This window comes from Schistosoma haematobium, chromosome 4 (assembly GCF_000699445.3).
Source record: "Schistosoma haematobium chromosome 4, whole genome shotgun sequence".
In the NCBI taxonomy this organism is placed as follows: domain Eukaryota; kingdom Metazoa; phylum Platyhelminthes; class Trematoda; order Strigeidida; family Schistosomatidae; genus Schistosoma; species Schistosoma haematobium.
In genome coordinates, this window is record NC_067199.1 from 4,302,285 (window position 1) to 4,315,169 (window position 12,885).

A 12,885-nucleotide genomic window follows, 5' to 3' on the forward strand; every position below is an offset into this window, starting at 1 on the left:
TGGTTGTCTGAGGGAAACACCTTACTGCTGTCACACCTCTGTACAGTCAGCAGTACGACTTCGCCCTCAGGCCTTGAGTTGCTGCCTTTAGTCTTACCGTTCTCCAATCGACCTGCCTGGCATGGTAGAACCTACAGGAACATATGTTCCAGCCCATATAGCTCGATTGGGTCATCACGATAGGCAAGCCCGACCACCGCGTCAAGGTAGCAGCTTCGGTCGGGTAAAGGGGCATACATATGCGCCACACAATAACAATGATAATAAAATAATAATAATGGGAGAAGCAGTTCAGTTAGCAAAGGTACAATCAGAAAGAATTCTTCCAGTTAAAGAAGTTACATCCACTTTTTATGAAAGTAAAATAAAGTAAAGACAGGATCGTCACTGGCTTCTATTCTGAGTCATATCTAATAACGTCTCGGGCCACTGTATTGCACCATTTCTAGGAGCCGACCAGGGAGTCGTGAAAGATCAACATAAGCCAGTCCTGTACAACTGATATACCACGACACAATGTCATACACTGACCACCTCCGCTTTTTCCAAACAGTTCCAGCGTCGGTGAATAATGCACGACATGCAATTGTCTGGGACGACATTCCTAGAACATGTCCAAGCCACCGAAGTTGATGTTTCAAGATAGTGACACAAATTGAATTATCGTCGCTGTGCCCGAACGCACAATGCTAAACCTCTGCATTACTAACATGGTGTTGCCACTGGATGTCAGCAATACTTCGGAGACAACGACGATCAAACAGAGAGTCGTCAAACATCTCCAACTCGGAGAGGCCAGGCTTAACAAGCATAGAGTGAAACTGCTCTCACCGAAGCGTTATAGATTCGACCCCTCACAGCCAGAATAAATCACACAGGCGCCAAAGATGGCCCAGATTGACACTAAACCGCTCTGACTTTCACCATAAGCGAATCGATCTGATCTCTCACGCCACCACCGGCATTTGTGCAGCTACCTAGATACACGAACTTCTCCTGTCCAACGAGTCGAAGGAAGCTCTGATGTCAAGATACACTACGATCGTGATAAGTATGGACGTGTTCTAACATTTGGCGGAGGGTGAAGGTATATTCAATACGTCCTCGACTAGAAAGAAAACCAGCCTGCTCCTCACAGCGAGTTAATCCTTCTCAAGTTTTGAACAACGTGTGAAGCATGACGGAAGCCAATAGTTTGGACGCAATCGGAAGTAGACTTATCCCTCGACAGTTGTTACAGGAACGACGTGAACCCTTTCTAAAGATAGGGACGATTATTAACTCATTTCACGATGTTGGAACACTCTAACTGCCAAACCTTTGTAAACCACTCAGTCAGTTCCTTAACCAGAAAGTTACCACAATCTTTAAAAAGAGCCGGAGGAAAGTCATCTGGGCCCGGTGATTTGTGGCGTTTCAAGAGTTGGAGTTCCTTGCGGACTTCCGCCTAATTTGATGGATCAGTATTCGTCAGATGCCATGAAAAGCAGCAGAGCCTAATCGATTTTGCCGAGGCAGCAGACTAGTTGAACTGCCCCTCGCCTAGAACGTCGATAAATGTTAATGATTGGCGTCCCGTCATCCTCACAGATTGTTTCGCTCACACCAGACTTCTTGCTGCCAGTGGCTCGGATGAGTCGAACGTTTTCGGTAGTTACCAGATGCAGCTGCTGCTTCCAGCTCATTAGCACGCTCCGACCGCCAGGTTTCTCTGTCCTTACCCAAGCTTTGCTCAACTTCATTACATAACAGCCTTCGTTTGAGGTCAAACTCACGGTCACCCGGAGTAGACCGACGGGCTTCAATGAGTTGTAAGGAGCCTGAAGAAACCCAGTGCTTATAAGCGGGACGTTTCGCGAACCCACAAGTGACCTTACTCGCCATTTTGATGGCGTCATGAAGTTGCAACCAATACTCATCTACACTTTTCGGTGGGATGGTAGCTAGCCTAGAAGCTAGCTCGGTTCGATACTTAGTTACAACCGTCTTGCTGACATCAATCCTTTGGTGGCGGTCACTTCTTTGGCCATTGATAAGTAAGGTAAGATTGGCACAGACCAGAGCATGATCAGAGTCCAGATGGGTACTCCAAAAGGAGCGGCAGTCTTTTACACAACCACGCCAGTGGTAGCTGATCGCGATGTGATCAATCTGAGTCCAGGCTTGGGATGCAGAGGGAGGACGCCAGGTGGCACATCGACGATGACTGTGTCGAAAGTTAATGCTAGTCAGAAACAGGTTGTGGTCTGTACACAGTTGCAGTAGACGGTCCCCGTTATCTGACCTGCGACCAACAAGTCCCCATCGGCCACCTAAACGACTCTCTTCTGTGTCTAGACGCCCGACCTGAGCATTCGAGTCTCTGGCTAGTACTACAATATCTGTCGAATGCACTTTCTGTAGAGGAACTGTTAGCTGGTGGTTAAACTCATCCTTGATCGCATTCGGGCTGCAATCTGTCGGAACATAGGCAATGACGAAAAGATATCGTTCCTTATCCCGATTTTTTCTTAATTTGTTGGAACTTTCTAATCTAACAGCACATAACCGACTGTTAATGGGGATGCAATGGATTAGTCCTGCATCAGTTCTAACGCTTAGTGCGACACCGACGCCTGCAAAACCGGACGAAAATGCCATGGGGTTCCCAGATTAACGCACGTAAAACAAGCTTTTCGAAGTGACAGATGGAGATCGAATTTGTAGTACTTCACTAGAGTCTTGAATACGGGTCTCAGATAGACAACAGACGTCGATATTAAGATTTTCTAAAGACAAAACCAACCCTATCTGTTGTCCGATCTGCATTAGTGTGCGAACGTTGAAGGAAGCCATTTTGAATGGTATACGCGGTTTCAAATAAGACTGTTTCAGTGTTCGTGATCAGTGGTAACATCCAACTTTCGACTCGAGATCGTTTAGATAGAACAGGGTTTCCACCATAGGTGAGCTGCTGCATAAGTTCAAAAATAAGAATGCACAAAGTGGGAATAAAAGAGAGTAGATAAGTGACGTAGTATAAAAAAAATAAAAGTTATCAAATGGATAGTTGTCTGAATTTTATTTGGAGTAAGAACAGTATTTCCAGCAATTATTGTCATTTCATTTTATTTGTGTGTGGGCTGTGATACTGCCAGGGTGCCCAGATCGAAGCAGGCGGTTTTCTTAGGGGAACACATCCGGAACCTTTGACCTAAAAGTCTAATCCACAAGGCAGTGGAACAACGTTAGGAGATGCAGTCCCATGGTAGCCGGTGACCAACAATAGTTTCATATGCCATTTGTTCCCTGAGGATCCTGGAGTTCCTTCGTACTAATGGTTTGGAATCAGGGTTTTCCAACTCCCCTAGGTGGACCCTCCGTGTCCACTGACTAAGGTCAGTCTATGATAAATAAAACTACATAAAGTTACTGAACCGACTGTAAGATTGAACTGGAGCACAACGGTGAGCAACTTTTTACTTTATCCTAACAAACGCTTGACCCCGTTCAGCCCATGGGAAAACAGCAAATATGAATAATTTATAATGCCAAGACTAATATTCAAATTTTAATAGCAGAGTTACGATGAAAATGTAGGATTCAAGATCACAGCTTGGATAAGGGCTTAGGCTTTTTGAGTTATGAATATGAATTAGAGTTTAAAGTCTACGGTTTTGGATTGAGATATTTTTATAGCTACCCGGTCTTAAGCTCGGGTAAAGGAGGAGGGTTGAACATGGGGTCAGAAACCCCATCCCACAGTGGCGTAGGTGTATATACACTCTCTGTCTTCCCTTAAATTATGAGATTAAAGTCGCTTCATATATTTCTTTCTACAAACTAATTCTTTCTTTCTGTACTATATCCTTATACATAATCTTTCTTTTATATATTACCACTACTGAATTAATTACTTCTATGAATCCGGTGTTCATCTTGCTGTGCTAATGAGGTATGGTAAGTTGGACAGATGCATATATTTGTCTGGTCCTACGTTGTAGCTGACTGACTGGAAACCCAATCCCGCAAAAAGATCTTATTAAAAACTCCATACGACACAATGAAGAACCAAGAATAAAGGAACTCCTGAATAAACCAGCTCCGCTGAACCAGCTGGACATCGAAGCAGCACCTACAAACCTCCCTATAGATATCACTCCACCAACCAAGGATGAATAGCAACTGAAAAGAACTGGAAATGATTGCCCAGGACAAGCTTGGATGGAGAGTGCTGGTGGCCGGCCTATGCTCTTCCACGAGAGGTAACAGGCGTAAGTTAACTTATGGTGAAAAGTACAATTTGGGCTGAAAATAGTACCAATTAAAAATTAGAATTCATAAAATAATTTTTTTTGCACAGAGTAAAACTGCATGTAATGAACATATTGTGGCTATTTGTTTTCATCTTTAAAAAGAGTATTAATTACTGAGATTATAAGCACTAGCCCGTTATTTTGCGATAACATTATTCAATTAATTAAAGCTTACAGGATCATATTTTTTCAATAGTTCACAAACGTTGAATCGTAACTCAGTTAATCGATCAGAGCATATTTTGGTTTCTTGTTGGAAAGTGGCCAAGAGCTGTATAGAGGAAATAAGATTTTCGATGGTATATAATTTGAGTTAGAAATCATAAAAGGAAAAGACTAATCTACTCACTTTGTCCGGTAAAAAAGCAAACTGTGATGAAAAAATCTTTGTACGGGATATGCCAATTTTATAACTTATTTGTGGCTATTCATTTATCTTAGTTCAATTTCTGCTATTCGAAATATACCTCGAAGTATTTATAAAGAGTCAGGTTCTGAATTCGGCTGGTCATTTCATATCTAGTCAGACAAGTGTATACAGATGATGTTTCCAAATTCAGTTCAGGAGTAACTATTCTGTTGGTCAATTGGGGATGGGAGAGCATAAGATAGCACACAAATGCAATGCTTTTTTCCATCGATAGCGAAATATCATTTTTGGATGGTATATTATCCCTCTTTTATTGGAGGATTCATTCGCTGGAGAAAAGCTATTTTTCCAGTGAGTTATTTTATTAAATCGTCCTCAACACTTGGCACATTTCGTAAATTTCATCCGAAAGCAAATGTAATTCAATTTGTATATTTGATAAACACAAAATATTTTGTAGATTTTTTCAGACAAATATGTCATAATAAAAGGGGAGTAGTACCTGATATAAGTGGGCCATATATTAGTTGACATAAAACTCGAATTCTCGGTTAAATTTAACTCGCATCTCATCATGATCACTTCCGTTTCCAAACAAAATCGGAGCAGTAGAAACAAAGCAAATAACTGACTAGTCATTGGGTAAGTTTCAAAATATATCTCATCAGTCTTGAGAGGTTCAGAAACGCCGGGAAACGTTTTATCTAATAAGTGTTGAATAGAAGCTTCGCGGAAACATCTAGGAAATGAAGAATTACGTCACGGTTCTGACTGGTTATTGACCTACACTGCTACTATATTTAACATGTTCACGGAAATTTCTAGAAGCCCAAAGTTGTACGTAACTTTGTAAATACACTGGGTTTTTTTTCTGTACATGACCTAACCTTTAAATAAAGCTTTTACTCGCAATCCGAGTCATCTCTTGATTGTTCCAGTTGACATGTGGAAGTAGTGGGGGTTATAGGAACCGGCTAGGAAGACAGTTTAAGCGTATCGCTAGCAGACACTTATTACCAAAGTTCACAAAAACTCGAGCTTTTAGAAAAGGTGGGAAATTATCTTAAAGTTTGGTAACGCAAATGGTTTAACCGAAACTGTATAGCCTAATAAAAGAAGAATGATACTTACAGATCGGAGACCTTGTTCATAGCGATCGAAGAAGTCTTCTAAAGGAAAACTAGCAAGATCAGAATCTGTAAGGGTATGAATTTGATCTTTTTCCATTGGCCATTCAGGGGGTAGGAAATACCGTAGACAAACCCTACATGGTAGGAAAAATAGAATATATGTGCCATACAATTACATTTATACCAGATTTCGAAAATAATATTAAGGCCAAATTATATGGAGTGACATTATGAAAGATATCTTTACATGCAGCAAGTTCGATGTGTGGAAACTGAAACACCATGTCACGTCATATCAAAGCTGAATAAGTATGCAGAAAATCTTACATTCAGTGTGAGATACCAGTATTTTTGTATAGATTTGTAGATGATCAGATAAGTAATTACACCTCTAAAGCTGTAATCGTAAATTTACTGTGAAATTTTAAGTAGAAGTAAACTATAATGACAAACTAATAAGATTTGGGGTGGTGTTCAGAGTTTTGCACGGAATTATATGTGCCGTGGTGGGTGGCCTAAACATTCCACCATTGGAACGCGTCACCAATGATTATAATAGGGAGGAAAACACCATAAACTATTGACAAACCAGTCGACAAGAAATGGTGCTCATAAAATCTGAAGAAACACAAGAAAAAGTCCTATTCTGTTACAACATATATGGGTGGGGTTTTGTTTTCCAACAAATCGAGGTTACACCTGAAACAGTTGATGTTCTTGTTTATGATCTGGTCCCATGAATTCAACTAAAAACTCCAAGGGCTTGAGCAAACGTGTCGAAATTTAGCGCCATGCAATGGTGCAATTATTGTAAGTCTGTCCTGAGATCCTGATATGTTCACCGTTAACATTAGATATTGGTAAGATTGTTGAGGTGAAACTGCCATCGGGAACGAGAAGTATAACAGGAAAGTCAGTTGGGTAGCCACTCTGTTCCTCTGTCTGTAGTAGATTTTCGGGACAGTCCCTTTAGAAAGCGGGATTCTGGATATGTTTAAAATCAACAAGCGAAAATATTAATTCCTATCGTAAGAAATTGTTCCACTGGGAACTACTATACATTCAGATAGTTCTAAGGATACAAACACAGATTTGTCATAGATAAGCTATATTTTATGAATCCTACATACAATTAACATAGAAGCTATAAGGAGCTGCTTAAATAACTATTTAGGGTCATATTCTAGCTCAAGAGGAAACTTTTCCTCCAGTCATATGAATGAGTTACTTTAGCGAACATATCTCAATTTTTTTATCTACTGATCTAATTTTCAACATGGAAAAGTTCATTAATCATATCAAAACTGTTTCGCCATTGTAACTTTAATACTTGCTTTCTTATTTTAAATCGTTTTATAACTAAACATTGTTTTATGATTTGCTGAAAGGAGTCGTTCAACTTAATCTACATAGTTTACTTTTGGTAACTTGAATTGAAAATATTTTACGAGAAGTGTAAAATGTCACTTCAACAGAAATGCTTACTTGAATTTCTCCTGAATCTTCTTATTAATTGCAGTATTCTACAGAAAATATGTACATAAACAAATGAGTCAAAAATTATGACTGAATTATGTAAAATGATAGAAACGTTAAATACTATATCTCTTCATATGAGTGTTTTATGAACTAGAAACACATAAACCGATAAATATTTTAACGTACAGTAAAACAGTAACAGATGTGAAAACTTAAACTGAGGACAATACTTATTAAGTATTTTCGCTTATTTCATTTAGCAGTTCAATCGTTTTATATAGCGCATCTAAGGGTACAACAACATTATTAGTGGAAAACAGAATATCGATGGCTAGGGAGGATAAGTGATTTCAAGACATAAGCATTGCTGGCTTAAGAAATTTAGTGGGTATTTACAATGATTATTGTTGATAATATTTTAAAAAACATACGACTTAGCAGTTCGAAATTAGAATTAAAACCAATGGTATATTGATTTGTCTGATGGTTTAAGTGGATAACTTAGCAAACAATTCTTGAAAACATCTTATGCAACAACTTTTCCTATCGTAGTTATTATGCTACCATTTCTCTATCGATTCTGATCGTTAATTCCAATTTTACTATGATATTTTGTGTAGTCCATCTTCTAGTTGATTTTTCGTAACATGTTTAATAGGATAATATTCTGAGTTATGATTTGATGAATAATGCAAAGATTGAGGACTATTAAAATAACTGAATGGAACACCGATCGATAAATAAACAGAATGTAGCGGTTACAAAACTGTATCACTGACGCACGTCTCTGAATGAACCGATATCAACGAAAATACCATTATTTAGGGAATGGGATTTCAACGAAAGAACATCCCGATTCTCAGTACAAAAATAAACATGATCTAGTGAGTCGTAAGTAACTGGAAGATACAAATCTTGTAAATTAATCAAATGTCAATGAAGCTAAGACCTGAATATGAAGATTGATTGCTATTTGAAGTTTCAGACAAATATACAAAACCAGATGCTACTGAGTTCCATGAATGATTTTGTATGAGATTGATTATTAGCAACAACTACAATTTCCACAAATCCCTTATGCCAATACCAATCATATGCTCACTGGTGACTAGCTCCAAGATGTAACTCCTGGAGTTCTGGTGAGAAGCCATAGACAGTGGAGTACAGTCCCGGTTGTTCACTGCAGGTAATCGATGAAGAGTTTTGCATGATCATGAACTGATTTAAGTCAAACGTTGGCATCACTGGATGCCCCGACCGTTGTTGCTACCTTGATGTGGTGGTCAGGCTTGCCTATTGTGATGAAGCAACCGAGCTATACTGGATGGAACAACCGTTCCTCAAGGTCCTACTGTAGTGAACAGAACACGGGTGGGGACAACCGAATGTATTTAACACAAAATTACAGGACTTGTTAATAAAATCTAATAATCATAAAGTAAATGCTTAATTTGCAAAATGTCCACCAATTGTCTCAAAATGACTCAGACTTGATTGCTCTTGCATTTTCATACAAATTGCATTCTGTTCCCATTCTTTACTGTTCGATCATCTTGTCTCTCTGCTGCCAGACATTCTGTTCACGACTAACATCATATACTACTCATGTCAATATAAGTAGCACACACCATACAACCGTGTCAGACAGGTCGGTAAGACTAAAAGAAACAAACCCAAGGTCCAAAGACAAATTCGTAACGCTGACTGTACAGAAATGTGACAGCAGTAAGGTGTTTCCCTCAGACAACCAGCATGACAGCGATGCTGCCTTCCCACAAGGAGGGGTGGGGTTAGAAAAGGCCGACCCTAAAAATGCACACCTCGCCTTATCCCACGGATATCCGTCTCCGGCGGTAAGGTCTCAACAAGTACGGAGCTAACACAAAAATCTCTCGCAGAAAGGTCGTGTGTGACCGACCTCAAGCAGTTGTCCCATGGGCACTGTGGTCACGCTCTCAGGTCACCAAGACCACGTCTAATCCAAGTTCCTTTTCAGGCACCTCCAGAAGAACCCTTCCACGGTGTGGGCAACCGGGAAGTGATAACCGCCCTCATAACTCTAACAGCACTCAAGACCACTGTATTCACTAGATGCCGACTCAGTGATCGGGAGGTTGAGGGTTTGGGCGCGAGATTGCAGGTCCTGGGTTCGATTCCCACACACAAGGCCATGAACGTGTACAGTTGAGTCCCATATTAGGGCGAAACGGCTGTCCAGTGTTTTTAGGTTTTCAATGGTGGTCTAGCTAAGACCAGTTCGTGATTTCAACGTCTAAAAGAAGTTTTCTGCTGCTGATGAATAAGCTAAGTAAAGTCTCATGTCATAGTGGCTTTCAAACAACTAGTACAAGTACTATATGACCTTGTGGTTTGAAAGTGATGCAGGTTTCGAACTAACCACATCGAAAGTTGGGTGTTATGATCAATGAGCCACAGCTTCATAGACGGAAATTAGGGAATATTGGTAGGTAAAATTTAGCTACTAATAAAGTAAATGGATGAATGACGACAATAAACGCAGAAACAAACATACATATTGAGGGAGTCGACGATGGACATTTTAGTTATGTAACGAGTGATAAACATAGTAGATGAATTGGGTTCGAATACAGAACTCATCAGTACCCAAAAACTTTGTTACTGATTTCCAACTATATTGAAATCAAATCTATTGAAGGCACGGTACGCACTAAAGTGATGAGCTTTCCTTTCAATTTCGTGGAAAATATTGATTACGGCCAAGGGGAAATTAGAAGAAAGTTTACGTTAAGAACGATAAATGAATTCGAAAAAAAGTCGGAGTGCAGACTAGTTATAGTGGTTGTGTTGTGGTAGTAGGAAATAATACAAATGTTCACATCTAATTTCATGTATCATTTTAAAAGGTTGAAATAAATGATACTTTTTTGAAAAGATGGTCTATCTCTTCCATTCGCCTTGAGTGAGTGTATATAAATGAATGCACATAATATAATGTTTCGTTTGTCAAACATACTAAAACTTGATATTCTTATGGTTGTAGCTTATACAGAAAATAAATGAATTATATTTCTGATATGCGATGCCATGTATATCGTCGGTGTATGACATGGTGTCGTAGTATGAAAGAAAGCTTTAAAGAACTGGTATTTCTTAGTCACAACTTTCTGGATGAGAAATCAAGAAATCAGTGAACTAACGCATAGATTATTCTTTCGTCCAGCAATTCAAAATATTGACATCAAAAATTATTTAAAACATCTGATTATTAAATCTTACAGCTTCGGATGATAAAGAGTTAACTGTTGAATTCAATTCTTTCGATTTATTTCCTATAGAATCATTGTTTTTATTTTGATCCCTTTATTTAAAAGAAAGAAATATGAATATATACAACGGACTGGTTGAATTACAATTGAACAACAAATTTACAGCAAAGTGAAGCGCAATGATGTTACTTATTTATCATGTGCAAACTTAGGCACATAGATTTGAGCAACAGTGCTTACGAAGTAAATAACAAACCCATTCACTAGATACTTGGATATAAGTCGAATGCCTTAACCACTAAGCCATCTCTACTACTCGGTTTCCCTGGATAGTTGAGGAGAGGTTGAAATCTAAGATCAAACGGTTGAAAGCTAAGTGGTTTAATTACGAACAAATCACTTCGTGATACAAAAGAAAACTTGACAACTCAGTTATTTAAAATATATGCAGTAAGGATTCTGGATCTAATGTTAAAGTCTGTTGTAATTAAGGATAGTGTCTAAAGTGTCTGTCATGTTTTGAACGTTTCACTGTGATACAGTGTCCCTAGTTAATCAACAGAGCAATTAGTCAGTCAGTCACAATGTGGCATCTGGTACGTATGTACATTGACCCAAGTTACCATGCCCCATTAGCACTGAGAGATGATTTTTTTAGGGCAAATCCTAGAATAGTAGAAATAGTAACAGTATCGACAGAGCAGTAATCAATCAGAGGGTAATCATAACAAAACTAACAATCACTATGCACAACAAAGAAAGTTTCCTTGAACTGACAACCAGCTACCGTATTGCCTCGTAGAGGATCTCGGTAAAATGCCTAGGAATCGATTTTCAACAGAATAATCAAAAACTGGTTAAAACAATTCAAACAACAATCTTTCGATTACTGTTAACATTATTATTATCGCCATCAATAGTCTTGCTGATTTCGCCTCAGTTTAATGATATAAAGTAACGGGGGTCGAACTAGTGTACATTTGTTGTCATCAGTATTGTTGGCGTTTATGGAGTAGTTAATAGTGACAAATTATTTTTTTAATGGAACACGATCTAGAAGGGAATTTAAATATCAATAATAATGATAATAGGGATTTGAACCATGTATTAACTTACTTATTTACTATAGATGTAGCATCACCGTTGTTTGGATCTATTGAAGTCCGATTACGATGGTGCATTGTGACTGAATCTTGTGCAGGACTTTTATCTTTATTAGTTGATCGTTTGCCATTTAATTCATCAGTTGTCTTCTGAAGACTTTTTTCAGGGGTTTGTGAAGTATTGATTTTAGTCTGGGAACGAGTTGAAATGAAAACATTTACATTATATACTTTATTGAAACAAGAAAAAAGGTTTGAAGTCACTTGAACAATCATTATCGAAGTACGGACATGGGACGGGTGTATAGTATCGGTTGTTATATAAGACAAGACAGTGAGAGGAAATCAATTAAATGAGAAGTATAGAATGGAAAGTAAAATTGAAGTGAACGAAAGTCGAAATAGTAGAAATACAATTTAGAAGGAATAAATGTCTATCCGGACATTTTGGATTATGTCTAGATAAAGACAAACATCTTAACTAAACCACTGCATCAAAATTGTGTATGCCGTTACTAAGTCGAAAATTGTATATCAACCATGATCTGGATATATACTTTAGATTTTAATGGTTTACGTTTAGATGTTGACTCAAAGAAACCCCATATTTTTATGCTTAAGTATATTGATTTTGGATAAAGGTAATATGAACCGGTCTGAAAACTTTCTGTTGTATATTATTCAATACAATACTAAGATTATTTATATGACAGAACAAGATAAACGTTAGAACCGTTTTATTACCTTTTAAGCCTGACTTTCAATGAAGTTTATCCACGTGTCATCTTTATTGTACTGATTGAATCAGTGAAATTTCTGATACTTTGTTAAAAAACGCGGTGATTTATCGTTATAGTTAACCGGAAACAAAATAAATCCTATGTAAGTGCACCACTGATAATAGATGATTAACAGATATCCGTTATGTATACTTCAGTATCGGACGTATTAGATATAAACGATTTGCTCACAAAACTGACAAACTTTAAATAAAGGAAAATGATATGTTGACTGCTAGATTACCATTGTCGATCTGTTAATAGTGTATGTTTAGGACATTTTCTACAGTAATTCGACTACATAGAGAAGAAAAGTGATTATAATGAAATTGTTGGAGACAGTCAGCAAGAATTGGATGGATACTAAGTGAAAGTCAGTAGAGTAAAATATTAAGAATGCGATGTTTAGCAGGCATATCAATGAAATAACGATTATTCCAATCCATCATTTGTAGATTAGAATGTAAATCCATTTCATTTC

At 38.1% G+C, this 12,885-nt stretch overlaps 1 protein-coding gene across 2 annotated transcripts in view; it reads right to left on the reverse strand.

The window, feature by feature from the left end:
- MORC2_1 (ATPase morc2) overlaps positions 1-12,885 on the reverse strand; it is a 39,537-nt gene that overhangs the window by 5,603 nt on the left and 21,049 nt on the right. For both annotated transcript variants that reach the window (XM_051215491.1, XM_051215490.1), the window contains 5 exons: positions 11,639-11,817; positions 10,533-10,614; positions 7,281-7,318; positions 5,797-5,929; positions 4,471-4,566 (listed from right to left, as the gene is read on the reverse strand). In XM_051215491.1, coding sequence (XP_051065999.1) covers positions 4,471-4,566; positions 5,797-5,929; positions 7,281-7,318; positions 10,533-10,614; positions 11,639-11,817 — 528 coding nt within the window. The remainder of the gene's footprint in view (positions 1-4,470; positions 4,567-5,796; positions 5,930-7,280; positions 7,319-10,532; positions 10,615-11,638; positions 11,818-12,885) is intronic.